The 21528-nt window shown below is 39.1% G+C and overlaps 1 protein-coding gene and 1 long non-coding RNA gene across 11 annotated transcripts in view; one reads left to right on the top strand and one right to left on the bottom strand.

Moving 5' to 3' along the window:
• The window catches only part of LOC310851120, a 53367-nt gene extending 35392 nt beyond the window's left edge, over positions 1 to 17975 (top strand). For 6 of the 7 annotated variants that reach the window (XR_014567578.1, XR_014567579.1, XR_014567580.1 and 3 more), the window contains 4 exons: positions 12310 to 12410; positions 15226 to 15380; positions 16702 to 16859; positions 17796 to 17975. This is a non-coding gene — a long non-coding RNA (uncharacterized lncRNA). The remainder of the gene's footprint in view (positions 1 to 12309; positions 12411 to 15225; positions 15381 to 16701; positions 16860 to 17795) is intronic. The other variant, XR_014567584.1, reaches the window with a different exon arrangement.
• NELL1 (neural EGFL like 1) overlaps positions 906 to 21528 on the bottom strand; it is a 376161-nt gene continuing 355538 nt past the window's right edge. For all 4 annotated transcript variants that reach the window (XM_083750218.1, XM_083750217.1, XM_083750220.1 and 1 more), the window contains 4 exons: positions 17982 to 18175; positions 10114 to 10290; positions 6380 to 6604; positions 906 to 2436 (listed from right to left, as the gene is read on the bottom strand). In XM_083750218.1, coding sequence (XP_083606344.1) covers positions 2386 to 2436; positions 6380 to 6604; positions 10114 to 10290; positions 17982 to 18175 — 647 coding nt within the window. In that variant the 3' untranslated portion in view covers positions 906 to 2385. The remainder of the gene's footprint in view (positions 2437 to 6379; positions 6605 to 10113; positions 10291 to 17981; positions 18176 to 21528) is intronic.

Raw genomic sequence — 21528 nt, 5'->3', positions numbered from 1 at the left:
ATGATGCGATTTACAAATGTCCTTTGTGGATCCTATAAAACACAACTTTATAATACCATCATTAAAACAATGAAAATCAACACATAAGGGATGCTAAAAAGGGGGCAACTGATAGAAAGAAAAGACAAACTCTGCTGGCATGGAGTCCCATACAAATAGGGCCGCCTTCTTTGTCTTCAGGGTTTTTGCATAAAGGAATTCTCGGACATTAGAGGAAAACAAAAGCAGGGCCTGCACCATTAACCACTAGACCCACCTGTGTACCAGAACAACTGACCTGAAGTGTTTATTTTTATGTTGGATGCTAAAAATATACTGTGATAGAGCATGAATGTGTTGTCATATTCATTTTAAAAAATCCATTCCTATAATAGGCTTCAAAAAGTTCACATGACTGCAGACCTTCCATAATGTTCTGCAATACGCCTTTAGTAGAATGCTCTGTGCACGATATAACGCAGAACAATGTCCACTATTCTTTCATTGCAGATACTCTACCATGGCTATTAGAAATCACTTTTACAGTTCTTGATTAAAAAAGTTGTTCCACAAATGTAATGTGTACTTGCTAAGCTTACCACCAGACTCTCGTGGTGAAGAGTATCTCGCACAGCAAAAGCAGAATGAGAACAAGCAGCACTTTAAAAACACGGTGACCTCAGTTCTAAGTTCTAGGAGTGCAGGAGTGTTTGCATGTCCCTTCCCCCTCTGCTTAGCAAATGTAGTGAAAAGGAAACAAGGTTGGTTTTGGTTTTTGGTAGATCAATAAATAAGCAAACAAACATATCCTGTTGTTGCACTCCTAGATTCAAATATCAAGGTTGACATTGTATGCAACTAGCCTATCTGGAAGTGGGGGGGGGGGTTTACCTTCCCAATTCCCACTGAGCAGTCTGGTGTACCTGCTATGCTGTGGGAGGCAATCTGTGCATGGGAACCAGTTGGATAGGACTGAATCTATTGAAGTTTTAAGCTGAGACAGATTTTGCTTTAGCGCTATTGACATCTTAGCCTTGCAAAATCAAAGCAGCTACCTATCATTCAAACTTAACCTTTGTGCACATTTCAAAGTTTTAATTACAATTCTGCTTAAGTTTAGGATTTTAAACAGCGTTTTACAGATGGCTAACTTAATAAATTAGATCTTTTTTGAATGTCAGAAGATGTGGGAAATGGTGACAAGGTTGTTTGGTGAATATATTACATTTAATGAAAACTGGAACGTGGAGTGGTCCACCTTTCTTCCAAGGCTAGCATACTGCCAAGGTGATGTATGCTGAAATTATAGTTAAATGCAGTGACATTTACACTGTTCCTTGTAAGCTCTAACACAGTACAAATAGAGATGAACTTGTTCGTTATGGCATACATAATGGAGGATGGCAGACTTTATTATGCTAAAGCAACTACATGGGGGAGAGATTATAAACATATACCAGTTTAACAGATATCAAAATCTCACCCATTCACTTAAAATCTAGAAGTCAAAAGCCCTTTGATTGCTTTATTGAATGCTTCACAACCCTAACTGAATTACACCCACATCCAATATTTGTTGTTTGACTTGCAAACTACAACATTCTGCTAAGCCTAATGTTGATAAATGCCATGGTTTTCTGGGTACGTTCTGGAGCACTACTGATGAAAACTGTGTCATCCTTTCTTTCCCCCTCCACACAGGAATTTTGCTGTTAGCTCTTTTGTCTGCAAAAAAAATATGCTTTTTGCCACTTCATTAAACTTGTGACATTATCCCTTTTTATATATTTGTGTGTTTCTTTCATAAAGATAGGCTGAGGTTTGATTACTTCCAGCCTGTACAAGTCAAATGTACCTTGGAATGTTTTACAATGTTTGACAGCTATGAAATATAAGTACTATGCAATTTGACTGTACATACATACATATTTTCATAAATACATCCGAACAGGGACCTCAGAACTAAATAGGAAATAGTATGGGACTAAACCACAACAGGTAGCCTTATTTTGTAGGACCTTGATCTAACCTAAAATAAAATGGGAGTTTCCATAATGTTGGTTTTGTACACAAAGTAAACAAATCAATACATTGTATTTTACTGATGAAATAATTTCAATGCATTTGCAAATGATTTGACAGGAAAAGGGTGTAATTTACAACACTCAAAACTTTTTAACAACCATTGATTTATATGTATTGTACTGTAAAAGTCACCCGAGAGAAGCCTAGCAAGGTTGAGCATGTAGTGGTAGGTCCCAAAGGCAACTCCCAAATATCTTCCTCAGACGGAGACTTTGGTAATTGTCTATTGTATAAAACTCCCATCTCTTACAACTGCATTCATTTTGCAAGTGGGAAGTTGCATCCGTTTGCCTCGCGAAATAATAGTCCCAGCTTTATACTTCAGTTATTGTGAAGACATTCTAAATCCACAGAGCAACACACATTTCCATTCTGTGAGGAGAAAGAAAACAAAGAAAATAAGATGCATTAACGCTATTAGCACAACCAGTGAATATGACTATTATGACATGGGCTCTAAAAAAGTAGACTCAGGAAATGAGCATTTTGCAATTCAGTCCTCCGAGATGAGACAACTAAGACTTTTTTTTTATTGTCAACAGTCCTGCTTTGTGCGTTTACCACGGACTAGTGCTGCAGTAAGATAGTGGAAGGATGGCAGAACTCCTCCATCCCATAGATGGGGTTGCACTCTCTCTGTAGGAACAGCTGTTCAAATTGAGGGATGCAACACCATCTCTGTTGCTGGAGACTCAGGTGATCTCTGGGGCGAGGAGGACCTATTACTAGCTTGTGCGGGTATGTTAGCTACGCCCTTTCCTGGACAGAGATCACTTAGTCACTGTGATTCATGTGTTGATAACCTCACGATTGGACTACTGCAGTGTGCTCATGTAGGGATTTCCTTGAGATTGGGCTAGGAGCTGCAGCTAGTGCAGAATGCTATGGCCATATTACACCTGAGGGGAGGGAACTGCAGTGGCTGCCAATCAGCGGCCATGCGTTCAAGGTCTTCTTGTTAACATACAACTTGGGACTAGGTTACCTGAAAGACCACCTGCCCCTGTCTAGACCTGAAAGTTACTTAGATCATCTCAGGAAATTCTACCTGTGGCAGTGTATCCTGCACCATAGGGTATGTTTTTCTATTGCCTGTTTCATTGGCTTTTAGGGGGTTTTGTGTGTGTTCTTGATTTAATGATATATGTTTTAGACTATACACCGCTAAGATTTTTAAAAAACATTAACCAGTTTATAAATGCTGCTCAATAAATAGATCATGTGACTCTTGGCTCTCATATGCAAAATCTAATTCCACAAAGGTTCTGTTCATATTATTACCCTTAAAAAAGGGGGGGCGGGGAAAACAGATCATATGAAGTGAATTTCTGCACAAACAGCCATTTACACAGAGCTGCTTCACTTAAACTGGAGGCTATTTGCATGATGGGAAGACTTATGCCATTCTATAGACTCGCCGATGATAATGTATTAAATTGACTTTATACTCTAAGGAGGGTGGGTGATTTACTCTGATGCCGAAAAATGTTGATTCAGATTCTGTTGGTTAGATGGCAACAATTTTCTTTTCAGTTTAGTAAATTAAATAAGAGCAGCTATACAGAATCTTCCTATACTTCTTCCTCCAACTCTCTTCTTTGCTTAGAGATAGTTTGCAGTATTTTCTTGGCATGAGTACTAATATTATTTTTCTTTCAAACATAGATATATTTCCTGAGAGATGATTCTTTCTCACATGTGCAGCCTCTTAGCTGTTCTCTGATGGAAAATGGGAATTATTATTTTCTCAGGCTAAATGGTCAGTTCCAAAAAGTCTTGTTTTAGTAAGGTTTGCTTACTTCCAACTAGTTAGATTCATTCGACTAAACATATTCTTAGGCACATTCTTGTGAAATTGAATTACCACTCTGAAAGCTTAGCAGACCAAAAGCTTGGCATTCTAACATAGGAATACTGAAGTGGTTCAAAGAGAAGCAGGTAACTCCCCACCCCCTTAAGAATCAGTGCAGTTTTAACCTTGTCTATTCAGCTGTAAGTGCTACCAAATGCCATGGGGCTTACTCCCAGGTAAGTGGGGTTAGGCTTGCAGCCTAGGACACTTGCCCCCTAGTTACTACTGATCGGGATAGCCTCTTGTGCAGACTGAACCATTTGGACCAGTGGGATTATGTCTATATCCAGAGTTTTTAATTACGGAATGATCTTGTTTGGTACTTCTTGTGGTGAGGTACAGTCACAATAATTTTCAGGAATCATTGGGGTTAAAGGGAACTGCTTCATATTGGTGTTTAGATAACTAAGAGCTACAACTATAGCTGGAATTCACAAGCTACAGATTCTTAATGACTTAACTAATGTGTACATCTGGTTTGCAGTCATGGAGTTTCTTATATCTACTCATCATGTTGAGTTTGATTTCATTAAGCTTGTTCAGGTAACTTGGGACAGTATGTTCTGTTAAGAAGGAACTAACAAAGATGCCTCTTCTAGTGTCTGATATACAGAGCAGCTTCCTGCCTGCTTTCACCAGGTGCATGGAACTCTTAATCCACATGGCAAACAGAGCAAATCCAATACCATACTAATCCTATCTCTGCTGCCATATGATTTGAGTCTGTGACATCTGAACTTCAGAGATACACAAATGGAAGCAACTATATTCCCCTGTCACAGCTCAGCGCAATGCCTCAGGGAAAGAGCCCCAAGGGCAGGAAAGCAAATCAAATGAATTAAAGCTCAAATACTCCAGCCATGGCTTATTGCTGCACTGTGCATGAGAAAATGGCGAAGAATACCCTGTTACAGTATTTTATACAGCATTTCATAAAACAGCATTTGGTACTTTCAGTGATCTAGAAAGGATCAAAGGAAAGCAATTCTGTCCAGGAAGATGGTGTAAAAAGAACAAGAAATCATTATTTGATTAATATGCATTGCTCAAGTGCTGCATGTTAGTCACTATAAAAAGTTACTATTTTGGTACACTTTCATTTTCTTCTCATTTTAAATAAAAAGCATAACCTTGGATGATAACGGATGCTAATTGCACTAAGTGCATTACAGTATTTCTGAAAGCTAAAGTGGATGAAGTGATAAATATGATTGCTCAAAAGGATGTCATTTTGGTATAAGTTACATTCACAGTGAAATCTTCTTGCCCTAAATTATAATGGCTTTAGAAAGTTGCATATAGGGCAATGCCATAAAACTGTGATAGACAGCACAACAATACTTTATGAGGCCTGGAGCTCTTGCGTGCCACTGACATTCATCTTTTGGAGGAGTGGAGGGCTTCTTTAAGTGGCTGAGGACTTTCCAGGTTTTATGTGCCAACAGATGATGAGTCGGGGAGGTTTTCTGTATCTATTGGGAAGCACTGCTAGAATGAATAGAGTGTTGGACTAGAACTTGGGAGATCAGATCTTACTCAGCCATGAAGGTCATTGTGTGACCTTACGCCACAGCCTAACCTACTTCATAGTGCTGTGTGAATAAAATGGGGAAAAGGAAGACCATGTATGCCACTTTAAGGTCTATGGAAGAAAGTTGAAATATAAATAAATAATATAACACCCCACACACTCTCAAAAAAGTATCCTGGACCACCTCTAATAGTGAATTCAGAGTAATTCTAGATTCTGTTGGCAGTGATTATGACTATAGTAACAATTCTGAAACCTTACAACTTCAAATGGGCCATTTGCACTAATCTAAAATGTGTGGCTTGAGGGTTGTCGTCTCCATTGTTTAATATTCCATTTTTATTCATTCCACCATGAATAGTGAATTATACTCCAGAAAGTTTATAAAACCAAGCTACAAAATAGGATTTGTGTTTCTCTTGATTTTCCTGCTTTAGAGAATAAATGTATATTTCTACCCGTTACCTTCAATTTTTGCCCATCTCTGTAAGGAAATAGAGCAAGAAGCAAAAGGGATTCAAAATGAATGCAACATAAATATATTGCACCCTGCAATTGGTATTACTGTAACTGCCTTGCTAACAGGCAGGTTATTTTTGAAAATACATATTTATAAATGTCTAAAATGTTTACTAGTTATTAACATCACTATTCTACATGCATATTAAGAATGCCTGCAGGGCTTTAAGAGAGACTATTTTAAAGTTGTAGAAGAAGCCTACTGAATATTTCTGGCCCTATCTCCCTGGATAATAATCACACAATTACCATTACACAAATTGCATAGTTTTTGTTACTGAATTCTCATTCTTCCGTTGCAGCTCACTGCTGTCAGTGGCAGCTAAAAGCAACCTTCCTGGGTAAAGAGTCTGACTCCTACACACAAATTCTGTGTACCGCCCTCCCCTCCTCCACTTTTTACTGTCAAATACCTTGCATTTGCAAGTTGTACAAGGAGACCCGAGCATTGTCCATACGGAGCCACTGAGTCGTGCTATTCCATAGCCATCTTGACAAGTTTTTCTGATATCGTAGGTTATGTTATCAGCCAAACAAGGATCACTGACACAACGGGGGCAACATTCGCCTTCAGATATTGCTGTGAAGTCACAGGTGAGAGTGGGGCATGCAAGCGGCCAACAATCTACTTCACCTTCCTGTGAAAACAGAGAGACCCACAGTAAGTTACGTCAAACTATGAAACAAAACACCAATAGCAACTACTACTTTGATCAACTTTTACTGTTAGGCCCAAGTTATTACCTAAAACTGGGGTGGAATAGGACTCCCCTTATTCCATTGTTGCCCATAATAGCACAGGCTGGTGGGAGTTTGGGTACCTCAGTATCTTGAAGGGTACAAGTTCTCCATTCTTAACTAAAATTCACTTACAAAATAGGCATATTCTGATCTGGCAGTAGTCTAAACTGTGCTGTACTGCTGGGCACCAAATTTACAGCAGGTTAAGGACCATGCACACATATCTGATGGATAAATGTAGACCTCCAACCGGGGATGTGGCTACAACATGCTGCTGTACAGTCGTACCTTGGAAGTCAAATGGAATCCGTTGCGACTTCCAAAACCAAAGTGTTTGACTTCCAAATCACAGCTTCTGGTTGGCTGCAGGAAGCTTCTGGTTGGCTGCAGGAAGCTCCTGCAGCCAATCAGAAGCCGAGGAAGCCCAGTTGGACGTTCAGGTTCCAAAAGTACATTTGCAAACTGAAACAATTACTTCCGGGTTTACGACATTCGGGAGCCAAAACGTCCGAGTTCCAGGGCGTTTGACAACCAAGGTACGACTGTATATGAAACTCATTTGCTGAACTGGGCGATGTGATAATATAGAGCTTCTGAATGAAAAGCCACAAAAGGTTGAATTCTGAAGCACATTTTTGTTTTGATTTCATAGCCCTGTTATGCAGATGTGCATCTTCAGCACAAATTGCTTGCTGGTTTCCCACAGGCATCTGGTTGGCCACTGATAACAGGATGCTGGCCAAGTTGGGCCATTGGCCTGATCCAGCAGACTCTTCTTATGTTCTTTAAGCAATTTACGAGGCTATGCAAACTACTCATTTTAACAAAAGGAAACCATGAACCGTATTATCACATCAGTACTGCAGTACTGCCACTAGCTATTTACAGTGTTAAGGCTAAATGCTATGTAGTAGTTTACAGACACTAAGAGATAATGACACAGTAGTTAACTCATCCAGAAATCATATGATAACTGACACCTCAGGATACAATGATAAATAATTCATTGCATTACTCTGCAGCATTTGCAACCAAAAATGCCATGAAATTCAGATTAGACAAAGTCACTGGTGAGAAAGGTAAGGTGATTCAACCTATTCTGGATGGGGTTGCACTCCTCTTGGAGGAACAGGAACATTCCTTATTATTATTTCAGAAGTCTTTTAAAGTCTAACACTTAGTTTTATTGCTGCCAGTTTAAACATGTAGCATATTGTGCATTTGCTACTGTTAGGATTTTGTTTTGCTTTTAAGTGTTAGATTATATGTTCTTTGTCCGAAAGAAGTCCAGGAGCTTTCTTTTTCTTTTGAGTAAGCAAGCATGGAATCACACTGTCAAGTTCTCACAACATGAAGTATGGAGATCCTCCCCCCCCCCCCCCCGCAGTAATGCATCCTATGGTATCAGGATCTGATAAACTGTATTAGGCAACATACACACTATACCTTTAAAGCACTTCGCCCCTCTCAAAGAATTATGGGCACTGTAGTTTGTTAAAGGTTGCTCGGTGAAGGGTAAACTATAGTTCCTGGAATTCTTTGGAGAAAAAGAACGTGCTTTGCTTGTGACGTCCACTGGAAGTTTTAACAATCTTTAGTTACTTATGCTGTGCATCACCAGATGTTTTTGAAGCTCTGAAATCACTTTAGTGAATTGCTATGTGGCACTGAAAAGCCCTGTTCTTTGGACCCTAGTGATTCCGCCCCCGCCCCCCATTTCCGAGCATTATATTACTACTACTACTACTACAAAGCATGTATATAGTCCTTTACAGAGTTGTTATAGTGTTTTTTTTCTAAAAAAAATTATTGATTTTCTTTTCTCATAACAAATATCCAATATCATTACTAAACATTCATTTTTTAACTCCCCCCTCCCTGTTCACTTCCCTCAGCTTCCATTTCTGGTTTATTACATTAAATGATACATTCTATCTTATCACGTTGTTATATTTCTTGTTCTCTGTAAATAAAATTGTAAATGTTTATTTAAATCCTGCCAGCGAGTCCATTTTTGTTGTTGTTTCTACAGATATATTGTAAAAGGTTCCAATATCACAATAGTGATTTTGATATTACATAGTATTAGTAATCTTTACAATTGCTTTGGGTAGTATTATTTCCATATTACATGACAAAGACTGCAAAGGGGATGAGTTGCCAAAAGCAACAGAACAAATTAACAGCAGAAGTAAGATTTCCTGTAGTGATTTCCTTGTTCACAGTCAGGCTCTTAGCTGCTGCACTACACAGATTTTCACACGGAGAAGCCACATTTTCTGGCCTTAATTTCTAAATACTGATAATGACATATTGGGAGAATCTCCATCCCTGTGTTGACACAGGGATTCCACATGGATAGCCATCCAGTCTCTCCTTAAAAGCCTCTAATGAAGAAGGGTCCACCAACTAAAAATGTTGAATTCAGTTGTTCCCCCAAACAAATATTTGGAGTTCCTGGTTGAGGCTTTTCAGCCTAGGAATGTGCATGGGCAGCACACATTTGCATGTATATATGTTTGTGCAATCATCCCTAGGAAGCCCCAGCTGGATCAGGACACAGTAACTGAACTAGACAGCAAAGCCCTCTCGCAGTTTTCAATTTAGAAATACAGCTATCTGTTTCCTCAATAAAACCTGCTATTACCTCCAAACTTGTTTCAGCAGCAATAGGCATTTTCTTTTTAAAACCGGCAGGCTTTCCTGGACAATTTGGTATGCAAATGTTCCCCCTAGGCTAAAGTAAAATACAGCTCTGCTTCTTATAGTCTTAACATGTATGTATTCTGTAAGGTGAAGAGATCAATCCTTTGTGTGCATAAATCTTGATGGTCTTTAATTCATGATGACCCCTCTAACCTCCACCTTTGTGAAATTTTCAGAATAATACATTGCAGAGGAAGAGACACAAAATAAAGCTGGTGGAAGCTTTAAATTTTTTCCTCATGCCCAGACCAAAATGGTGAACATTGTAATGCCTTTGAAGATGCTGCATTTATGTTGAAGAAGTAAGTCAAATAAGCACCTTTTAAAAACTTGCTACTTCATGTTATGTACCTTAGAATATATGTACAGTGGTACCTTCGTTCTCGAACGCGTCCGTTGATGAATGTTTCAGAACCCAAATGCTGAAAACCCAGAAGTAAATGCTTCCGCTGCGTGTTTCACAACTGAATTTGCAGGCAGCCCTTTGCACCTCGGTTTTCGAATGTTTCAGAACTCAAATAGTCTTCCGGAACAGATTACATTTGAGAACCAAGGTACCACTGTATAGAGCTTTCCATACTGTATTTTGTGTCATGAGAAGAGAAGAGTGTGCATTTTTTATTTTTCAATATGGCGTTTCCATATCAATCTTTTACCTCTCTTGCATCTCTTAAGAAAAATATTTTATTGGCTTACATACCAGACAGCGGCACTGTTGACAGCTGTATGTCCAATTGTCTCCACTTCGGTACAGCTTGTGCCCATTCTGATCTAAACATTGACTGGTGACTCTGGTATCACATTCTGGGCAGCAGAAGAAATCAACACTGGGATTCTGACAATCACACGTAGTTCGTCGACAGAATATTTTGCCATCCTGTCAAGAAACAATCATTATCATTAAGTGTTTCTAAATAACGGATAGATCAAATTGGGGCAGTGCCTAGCAATGCGTGCTAGCAATTTGCATTTTATAGTATTACTCATGATACAGTTCACAAATATAAGTGATTGGGAAGCTCAGTAGTCACATTTCAGAAACTCATACCATGCTCGTTGTTCTATAACAGGCAAGAGGTGACGCAGTATTATTTTTTTAAAAATCTTCTATAGCAATTCTCATAGTTCTGCTTGTGAATGAGGCTGCACAGACTCTTGCATAAATGGAAGAACACCTCTGGATTTAGTTTCACTTTTGCCTTCCAAATGTGATGGAGCACCTTTGGAAACAATCCTAAATTTAGTGTTTGAATGTATTGCAAAGCTATTTATTCAAAGAAGCAAGAATATTTGTTCATAAACATTCATGTACTTTTCTTTGCTTTCAACTGATGCATTAGCAGTAAACACCCAAGTAAGAAATTCATGTTGGACTCAGTGCCATGTGGACTTAAGAGTGAAAACTGGCAAGGATTCTGATGGCAACTGTTCTATGATGGCACCAACTGTTGGGTGAAATGCAGTGTATGTTGCTCCACTTACAGACGACATTGCGTCCATTGCTGGAATGGGGAGGAAGCAATATCAGCAACTCTTCTTCCCACCCCTCCGCCCCCTAATATACTCCAGCAGACCTCTCAGCTGTAAACTGCCTATCTCTACTTTCTATTGATGGATGACTTTCAGCAGCAGAGTGACACCCATTGAATATCCAGATTCACATTGATCCTAGTTCTGGGATGCCTTAAATAAATACTATGAGTATTCCCACAGACATCAAAGACAAGATTATTTCTATTCCAAGGAGCAGCCAAAAACGTATCAAGCAGCACCTATTTTCTACATTTTTCCTGCTTTCTAGCCAATATTGGGGTTTGTTTTATTCTGGTTAGTTTAGCATATTGTAAATGTTATCAAACTGAGGTTTGGATACTCTTTCCACTTATACAAGAAATATGCTCTCAAATTTCATCTTTGGAAGCTATGTGTGAATGGAAAAGTTCTCAACTTTACCACTTTAAACCATTGCCCTTGCAAATAGTTTCTTGGGTGCATTGTGAATGAATAAACGTTTCTATTAGTCACATAATGCGTATCATGAAGCAACAATTTTCTTCACAAATTTTTGAATAACCATGTAATTGTAGAGATAATATCTTCAATAATTTTGTGGCTGAACAGGTGGCACCATTAATTTAACAAAAATGCATTACACTGCAAAACCAGGCCTGTCAGAGGAATTTAATACAGCAAGTTAATGGAGGGACCTATCATCCTTTCACCTTCAGTTATATCTAGTTATGTTGTTGTTGGGTTTTTTACAGCTTGACTTACAGTCCAACAGAGGAAGTAGTAGAGACTATGTCATCATATCTAACAATTCAGCACAATTTCACATTCCTTTCTCGCTGAAATTAGGATGTAAAAGTGCTTCACTCCAGATTGGCTAATGCTCTCAGACTCATTTTTGAAAAACTTTTTATTTATACCTCTCAGAAATGAAGCTTTAATACCACAACTGCTAAATATTTACTCCTTGCATAGGATCCTGCACTTTTCAGTGGCTACAGATTAAATTACAATCATTGTGATAACTAGAGCATCAATATTGTTTTAAAATGTAAAAAAAGAAAGTATGCGTTGGCTTGATGGAAAAGGGAAAATGAGTTTATTCAAATTGTGAGGATGATAATTATAGGAATTATTGTGCTGGAAACTCTACCTGTTATTATAGGTGAATAAATAATTTCAATGCTTTTACATGCATAGCATTGAACTGAAATCTAGAATACTAATGAATTATTTCAAATTAGGTAGTGGATTCTTCGTTTGCTGAACGGTTAATTCAAGCAAAACAAAAAAAAACCACCCCCACCCAACTGCTTTTAAGAACAGGGTTTTCAGCCCACCTACTCATAGGCAATTCTATCTCTCAAAGTTGTGCTTTGTACATTAGGGTGAAGAAAAGAGACAGGTAGGCCTGAGAAGTAGCTGGCACAGCAGCTGCTGAGACTCACTGTGCTGCTGAACTTCTGAAGAGACAACCATTATCTCCAGGTGAGAATACAGTAAATTTGCAGTTCAAATGTGAAAATGTACATCAGTTATCAGTGGCATAGTAAATGTCAAGCTACGTTGTCACACAGCTACTTCACCCTGAGCTCAAACGTTGCCCATGTTTCAAAGAGCAAGAATGCTGGTTTTCATGTATGAAAGAAGCTTACACCCAGTGCTTTCCCCCCCTGGGGGTACTCAAGCGTATGCAGTACAGGCACCTTTTCTTCTAGAAGAAAAGCACTGCTTATACCAGTGCAGATAAACAAATTGAAGCAATCAGGATCCATTTCATAAAAGGTTGCAACTGGTTTTATTAATAAGAAAAGTATTTCTAGCCTTCATAGCTGTGGAACCCTGGAATATTAGAAGCAGCCTAGCAAAGATTTAGGGCCTAGTGAAAATTCAGGGGCACATCCAGACATCTGAGAAAGGGATGCTTCCAGTTCTTACCAATCAAATTTCTGTCCAGATTTTGGAGTTTGGAATAGCCTTGTTTTGTTTCAAAAGTTGAATTAGAATTAGGAGTTTTGCATTATTTCTTTAAAAACAAAAATAAAACAGCAACCCTGAATTCTATGCAGAACAATGTGCCTGAACATTACAGTGTGTCTCCCCACACAAAAACAAAACAAGCAAGGAAACAAAAAAACACTTTCAAGATGCCTATGGTTAGCCAAAGGCTAGTTCCTTTCATGTCTTGCAGTGGGTGGTCATTATTATTGTTTAAGTGTTTCACTTCATGCTTTATTTGCATCTGTTTCATTTTGGTATTCATTTTTCCCCCTTTTAAAAAGACATTTTTGCTACCACCTGTGAGGGCAATGCAGCAAAGTTAAGCATCACTCAAGTTTTGCAATGGTTCATTAGTGATACTGAAATTAAATTATTCAAATTAAATATGTAGTGCAACCTAGTCCATATACTTGATGTAACTGGTATTTGGACTTAATTAGAATTTCATATTTTTCCAACACAGTTTTCAGTATCATTGGAATTATGCCTCTCGTAGTATTCTATGTTTTGTATACAGACCTGTTCACTCTGCACTCTACAGAGAGCAATTTGACCCCAATATTTCAGTGTCACAAATATGTAGCCTTTTCCGCTGCGCAAAGTCTCTTGTTGCTTTGGAGTGTCAAATATCCATCTCTTAAAATAACCTCAGCAATTTCTAAATAATTCTTCCACTATGTGCACAGACTGAACAAGTGGGAAATCTAGTCTCTCTTCATCTGATAAAATAAGAACGAAAAGCGAGCCGCAGTGACCAACATCACTATGACCACTACCAAACACCACTACTCCTGTACTTCAACTAATTACACCAAGAGAAGTTACAAAAAGAATATCATTTGAGCCCAGTGACAAGAAAGCAGCTAATACTTTGGAATAATCAGAGGTTTAGATAAAGGAAAAACTGGTGGTGAATTTGTGTAACAAGTTATTTAAAAAGTTAGATGAATAATAGAATTGGAATGGACCCTGAGGGACATCTAGTCCAACCCCCTACAATGCAGGAATCTCAACCAAAGCATTCATGACGGCTGGCCATTCAATCTCTGCTTAGAAACCTCCAAAGAAGGAGAGTCCAAAACTTTCCAAAAGAGACTATTTTTTTGGTTTAAAATCATGGCACTATAGTTTACCCCTCATAGAGATACCACCCCAGCACTCTTAACAAACTACAGATCCCAGGATCCTTTCCAAAACTAAATTTCTATAAATTATAAGCACAGGTTCAAGGAATCAATTAAAATCACAAGTGCACTTCCATTCATTACTAGTAGGGTGGTTTATATCAATAAATGAGACCTGTCAAGTATTGCTTGTATGCTCATGCCCAAGTCTCGAAAAGGGGGACTCTTAATGGTGAACTTAACTACTTCCTCCTCAAGTGATTAAAACCCAAGCTTGAAGTGCAATTAAATTTGAACCCAAATCATAATTGGTTTCTCAGTTCCATTGCCAGGATCACTGCCACTAGAGTGGATCACCTTCTTCTCAATTAACTGGTGGTGGGTCACAATGGAGAGTTGTTGCTGGTGAGGCCCCCCTTCCTTTCTCCCTAGCATGATGAGCATTAAACAGTAGCATTCCAGGTGCCAAGGACCCTTGGAAATGTGGTTATCCATGGTGCCCAAGTCTTTGGAGATGCTGCTGAAGTTCCCCTGAGTCAGGCATGGAAAAGAACTCTGGAGCTCATTAAGCCTGCCTCAGAAAATCCAAGCAGAAGAACTGCTTGCTCAGTTTACACCTACTGAATAAAACGGAGCTCTGTTTCTTCTTTACATCCAGTAAAGAGCACTGAAGCCACTGTAGGGGCAAAGAACAAATGTGAGGGAGAAGCCAAGGGCCCCGTGAGGCATGGGATCCTCATTACCACTTTTGTATTTTGTCCCTGCAGGGTCTTTCATCACTCCCATACGGAATAATGGCTCTATTTATTTATACAGGGGCAGGCAAAAGACAGTGTAGAAGAAGGTGTAATGTTGAAAGATGACTCACAGCGTTGGCTTCTTTCCCCGTCCTCGCTGGTGCACCTTTATTCTTGCCCAATTCAATATAATGCAAGCTACTATGTTTAATGGGGCCATAATAAAGAGGTGCAGGCATGATAAATTGTGGTGGTAGAAGGAATACAACCTTCCATATTTCCACCCCTGAATTGACTTGGAAAGCTTTTCCTGGTTTGGAAGGGGAGGGGAGAACCTCAAATTATTTCCAAGTGAATCCAAAGCAAATTTTCCAAAGTTCACCCATCTCAAGTTCATAGTGTAGAAATTGTGCTCCATAATCTAGGGTATGTATTTTCCAGGATGCTTAACAGACATATGAAGGCCTCGGGTGCCTGAAGAATGATAAATCCCAGAATCCCTGGCACAATGATGCACTGCATTAAAGACACCAAAAGGGAGAGAGGAAGAAACAGAGAGGCCTCAAGAGAGGACCTCCCACTACCACAACTGCCTGGTATGTTGAAAAAGACAGGCAAGGTATTATGGGGGAGGTTCACAGGTAGGAATGTGAGGGAATGTTTAGACTTGTTCTGCTGCTTGTCATGGGGCCAGAATTTGTAACTGGGTTCGGAAAATAAACACATGGTACATTTCTAAATATTCAGAGTGGAATCCAGTTTGTCTGTTATATTAAAGGGAGAGTTTTTGATGGAGTGGATACCACCGCTAACAGAAGGAAGGGAATTTTGGCTGATTCCTTCTTTGCCCCCTTCAGCCATCTGAAGCCATCCTGGGGGCTGGGGAACATCCCAGAACTGCCTAGAAGGTGATATGAGAGGCTACAGAGCTAAGGAAGAATATGAAGATTACCTTTCCTGCTTTCCATCAGCAGAGGTCTGCATCAGACCAAAGACTCTTCTGCAAATGGAAAGGGCGCCTTCCATTTGCATATTGTGCACCAGTTACTTTTTTGAACACAAAGGTAAGCCATATGATGGCCAAGCAATTTGGTTTGTTGAGATCCACTTTGAATCAAGCAGATGAAAATATGCACATCACTATTTAAATCATGTCTTCCCCCATATATTGTCTATCTTGGAATCTCTTTTCAGGGAACACTAGCTTCCATACTAGTAAGTCAGTAAAGCTGCTTTATTGGGGGGGGGGGGAGAGAGAAAACAGGATTAAAGACAACACAGCTCCGCCAATTCTGTTATAATTCACTTAAGGCTTGAGGGATGTACTCTGAGAAAGCAGAGAAAATCTACTTCAGGCTACTTTGGGTAATGAATGCACTCAACTAATTAAGCTGTTAGAATTTTAATGTTTTAGCAAATTCTGCCCTCATTCATAGGAACAAAAACCAGTATGTTTAGAGAGGATTAGATGAAATATTATGTCTGGTGGATTGCTGCAGTAATCCCTTCCTCACTTATCTGTGAAATATTATTATTATTATTTTAAAAAGGTGTCTTCACATGGTCCAAACCTGGGCCAGAATTGGATATCATTGGCCATGGGGTGGACAATCTAATTCCACATTCACATATGAAGCAGTGTTGGGACAATTAGGATTTTGTTAGCTATTTCAGCGAGCTAAGAGTACATTCAACAGAACATTTTATGGAAAGAGGTTTTATTTTATGTGAAAGATACCAGACTCTGTTTCAATTAAGGCACTGTAGAAAAATTCATACATAATTTACTAGAGCCAATTGTTATAGAAGATTAAAATAACTTTTAATAAATAGTCCTGACTAACTAGCAATAAACTGTATTAAGACCCTTAAACAGTATATGCTGGCCTTAGCATAGTCATATTATACCTTCACTAGGACTTGGAATGCTCAGAAAAGTTGAGATGCTCCCACCAAATGATGATATTGTAGCTCTTTATGGTGGTATTATCCCTATTTCGTTCCTCAAAATATATTCTCAATAACTTCTTCCTGACTGTGAAGCAGTCCTTCTGGAGACGTACAAACAAGTTGAGGTAATTTTAATATGTTTTAGTATTTTGACTTTTGTATGTTTTAAAGTATGGTTATGATTTTTTCTTGATTTTACTGTTTTTTCTTTTGTAAACCACTTTGAAGTTTTCAAGTGGTGTATAAATTTTATGAAATAAATAAGTTTACTGAGCCATTTTTGCCACCAGCAGTTCCTTTTGCAAGAATGCAAGGTTCCTCCTAAATTTTCAGGTAATGCTTTTGGAAAGAGGAAAAGTAGTCTTATAAAACCATATTTTGCATGCATGATTGCATCATAAATATTCTTAAAATGTTGCTTGAGGATGGGTTCCTATTATTCCCAGTGTTCCAAAATGCAATACAACTGGAGAGTAGTGGAGATTGCTTCTGTTCCAAATATTTCTGATACAAATATTCCAAGTAAATTTCATATTTCACAAATTCACCACTTTTGACCTTTATAGAGTCTCAAACATAATTCTCTATGAGGGCTAATGTAGCACAATTGTGAACTAGGAAATTCCCAGTCCAAATTCCATCTCTGCAACAAGCTCACTGGGTGATTTTTGTGATTATAATAATGATTTACCTTACAGGGTTTTATGGATTCCTGCAACAATGCCCTGAATACTAATGAACTATAAATGTTGTGTGTGTTGCTGCCACCATACAAACCTCTGCTGGTGAAGGCACTTTTGTTTGAAAGGCATGAGTGAAAAGTATGAGTGAGGGCTATCTATCATACAGGGAAAGGTTTCCCTTAAATGTAATTTTTAGCATCCAGCAGTGTTCATCTTTTCAGTCACCTACAACTGTCCCAGGGCACTGAAGTTTCTTCTCACAGTTTCATAAATAGAAGAGTTGTATAGACCAGGAAGTTTACTTGTTGTTTTCTCATACCAGTTTTGCATTGATGCAAACCTGCTTGCTAGAGTGAATTTGCTTTGGGGTTTTTTAAGGAATCAAGAAAAGATTAATTCAGATTACAACTCTCCAGGGGGAGCCCAGGTGATTTTGGAAGAATTCAGCCTACAGTCTGACATGGATTTAGTTCTTTTAAAATGGGTTTCTTATTTTAAAAAATATGCAAGGAAAAGAAGAAATTGGATTATTAAAAGAGTAAAAAAAATCAAACAGGAACTTACCTTACAAGAGCAAACAGAACACCTGTCTTTCTTCAGTGTCCATACTTGGCCATTCCGTTTCAAGCCTCCTTCATGTGTGCAGTCACCAGTGCAGGATGGTCCAGATGGACAGAGGCAATCAAATCCTCCTGCCAGGTTCACACAGGCAGAGTCATTCCAGCAAGTGTGAGTCCTCAAGGCACATTCATCAATATCTGCACAATACAGAAGAGTTTATTGGGCTTCATCAAGTTGTGTGATCCATAGTTCTTTGGGAACATCAAGTATTTACTTGAGACTGGATTTGTAGGCCTGCTTTGCTAAGAGCATATATACTTTCTACACCCACACTCTTAAAATGATTTGTTTAAAAAGGTTATTTCTCAAGTTGAATCAAAACCAAGTAAAAGAAATAAGAAACAACTTTTAGAAACTTCTGTTCTTGCATTATTATAACTCTTCCTAGATGCTTAATGGTTAAGAGATTATGTTGCCTCTCGAGGGCATAAAAGAATGATATTTTAAAAAAATAAATAAATAACGGAAGGGGACCAGTAGTTGTCTTTTTAAAAAAACATACTGAGTAGGAGTAAATTGCTCCTAAGTAGCAGACTATTCTTGGATTTCTACAGGAAAAGGAAGTAGTAAGGACATAAGTAAGCTTTTGCATGAGCAAATACACTTCCATGCGAACAGCAGTCGTAGGGTTTTCCCATGTTAGAAGCAGGGCATGAAAAAATAAAAGCCAGACATACATTCTGAAGGAAAGGGAAAGTGCCATGAATAAACCTTTAGGCAATTTGGCCTTGAGTGTTTTGGGTTTTTTTTAAAAAAAGTAAGGGTTATATTATTTTATCACAAATAATCTAATTTCAGAGACTTCTCCTATGCTGTACTGCTGACACAAGGAAACCACTTACACGAGCAATTAAATATGCCTACTTGGTCTCTTATATGTTTTACTCCCCCAACGCTATACTGTTCATACGTAAGAGACACAGCTAAGATAATATATGAATCAGTTACTATTACAGATGAAATAAAACACCTGTCTTTAGCAGAAATAAGATAGTCCTCTCAAGCTGAAATTTAGGTTAGTAGCAATAAAAGTGAAACAGAAAATCCACCTCATATTTCTTGGTTAGAAGACTACTTATTCTAACCCCAAAGGAATCCAGAGCAAAACGAATTTCTAATGTCTCTCTGTTCTGGGCTTGTATTCAAGTGGCATGGACAAATTAGTGTGGATCTAATTACAGAGCAGAGGGACGCAGGTGGCGCTGTGGATTAAAGCCTCAGCGCCTAGGACTTGACGATCGAAAGGTTGGCGGTTCGAATCCCTGCGGCGGGGTGCGCTCCCGTTGCTCGGTCCCAGCGCCTGCCAACCTAGCAGTTCGAAAGCACCTCCGGGTGCAAGTAGATAAATAGGGACCGCTTACCAGCGGGAAGGTAAACGGCGTTTCCGTGTGCGGCTCTGGCTCGCCAGAGCAGCGATGTCACGCTGGCCACGTGACCCGGAAGTGTCTTCGGACAGCGCTGGCCCCTGGCCTCTTGAGTGAGATGGGCGCACAACCCCAGAGTCTGTCAAGACTGGCCCGTACGGGCAGGGGTACCTTTACCTTTACCTTTAATTACAGAGCATTAGCAAAGTAGCACTTGCTCTCTAGACAAGAGTCACTCACAATAATAATTCTGCAACAACAGCCCTGTTTACAACTTTCACAGCTAGTGTGCTTTGCAAGCCAATTGAGGAAATGAGCAGAGATGATATTGTCTCTTTATATGATGAGAAGAATTCATGAAGTTGAAAAGATTTTCAGTTCAGGGATCATCCATTCATTCACACACACACATTTTAGCTGAGGAAGTGCAAACTACACCAACAATGGAGAAGCATAATAATAAGACACAACAATATATTTAACTGAAAGCTGCATAGAAGACAAAATTGTGACTCTACCTGTAGGTTTAAAAAAGAGCCTTTGAGGATGGGGGATTCAGAAGCTCAACAATATCACTTACACTGTGTCCTTTTTTAGCTTACAATTTGTTTTCTCTTAGATTGCAGTCATATCGTCCCTGAGACCCTAGGACCCATCAGATCTCCCTAAGGGGAGGAGGAGAGAAAAGTCCACCTTTGGAGAGGAAAGTGTTGAAGGTTGTGGAAAGGTTCCTGCAAAAGGTTCCTTTCCAACACTGAACAGCGAAAAGGAGGTGCTCACAAGGGGTGTTCTAGGCAAGGTTGCAGATCTGTCCTAAGCTGGCATAATTTATGCCACTCCCATTAAATTCTTTGTGAGGGAAAAGTTTCTCAAAAACAAAGAAACCCGCAGAAACAAAAAAAATAGCAACAGCCACTTAGAACAGGAAAATAGGACAGCACCATCCCACCTTCTGCCCTATCTGGAAGGACACAGGAAAAGGGAGTGAGCCCCCCTTTGTTCCCCTCTGCCTACCCTTTCGGATTGTCCTATTTGTTTCACTGGAGCTCAATGAGCAGCTCAAAAGTTTGCATGTAGACATTTCAGCAGCAAACAAAAATTACTGGTTCATTTCCTCTTAGAGATGTGGCAATGTTAATTAAATACTGCAGAAAAGCAGCAAAACATATGAGCCCCATTTGCACAAATCTATTTTTAGCTACAATGCTAATGACACAATTAGACTTCCTATTCTGATATATATATATATATATATATATATATATATATATATGAGAGATGATATGAAAAATGATCTTACCATATATTAGCATAGCAAAAGATTTTCTTTTGGCTGTGATTTAAAAGATTACATGCAGTATGGAATGTGCAATTTACAACACAAGTGGCAAGCAGCGATTCTATCGTCCATTAGAATGTTGTTGAATTGTGCACTCCGGGCATCAATAATAGGGTTAAATCTACTCCTTCACTGCAAGCTCCTTAAGTGCTTCTCCCTTAATTATGTTTCATGTCCCTCCCCATCCCTGGAAAAGAAAAAGAGCCACAAGGGAAGGTCTATTTCTGGTTGGGAAAAGGACGGGAGGGAAAGGGGTTAAAAAGCCTCTCTGTCTAGTTTTCTATTTAAACGCAACCTTCCCCAGGCTGCACACACATATACATCACAATGCTCTGCTTAATGTGTAGTTTGAGTCTCAGTTTACAATAATGTTCCCATTAGACAGTTCTCCTTCCCTAGAAGACCTCTCTTGCAATGATCATTTTGCTGCTTCATTTTAACAAAATAAATAGTCATAATCTGGCCATCTTCAAGGACTATTAATGTGCACATTATTTATTAGTTTTTTCTTGTTTTTCCATATAAGAAGAAATGCAACTTGAAAGGAGCACTTTAGGTAATGAAAAGGTGGCCTGATACCTTCAAACCAGGTGGGATTGGACAACTGACTGAGGTAGGCGGAGACCTCCAGGTATCCCACCTGAGGAAAGGCAAAGCCAAGCCTATGCTGTTGGAGCCGCTCCAGATCTAAGGGCTGCACGCGTCCACGCAAAGCCCCCCCCCCCCGTTTTAAGCGGGGAGCGGTCATTATTAGTTTTTTCTTGTTTTTCCATATAATAAGAAATGC

Source organism: Podarcis gaigeae, assembly GCF_964106915.1.
Source record: "Podarcis gaigeae genome assembly, chromosome: 1".
Classification (NCBI taxonomy): Eukaryota; Metazoa; Chordata; class Lepidosauria; order Squamata; family Lacertidae; genus Podarcis; species Podarcis gaigeae.
Note: the sequence above shows the minus strand (reverse complement) of the source record. Positions and strands in the feature narration are given on the sequence as shown.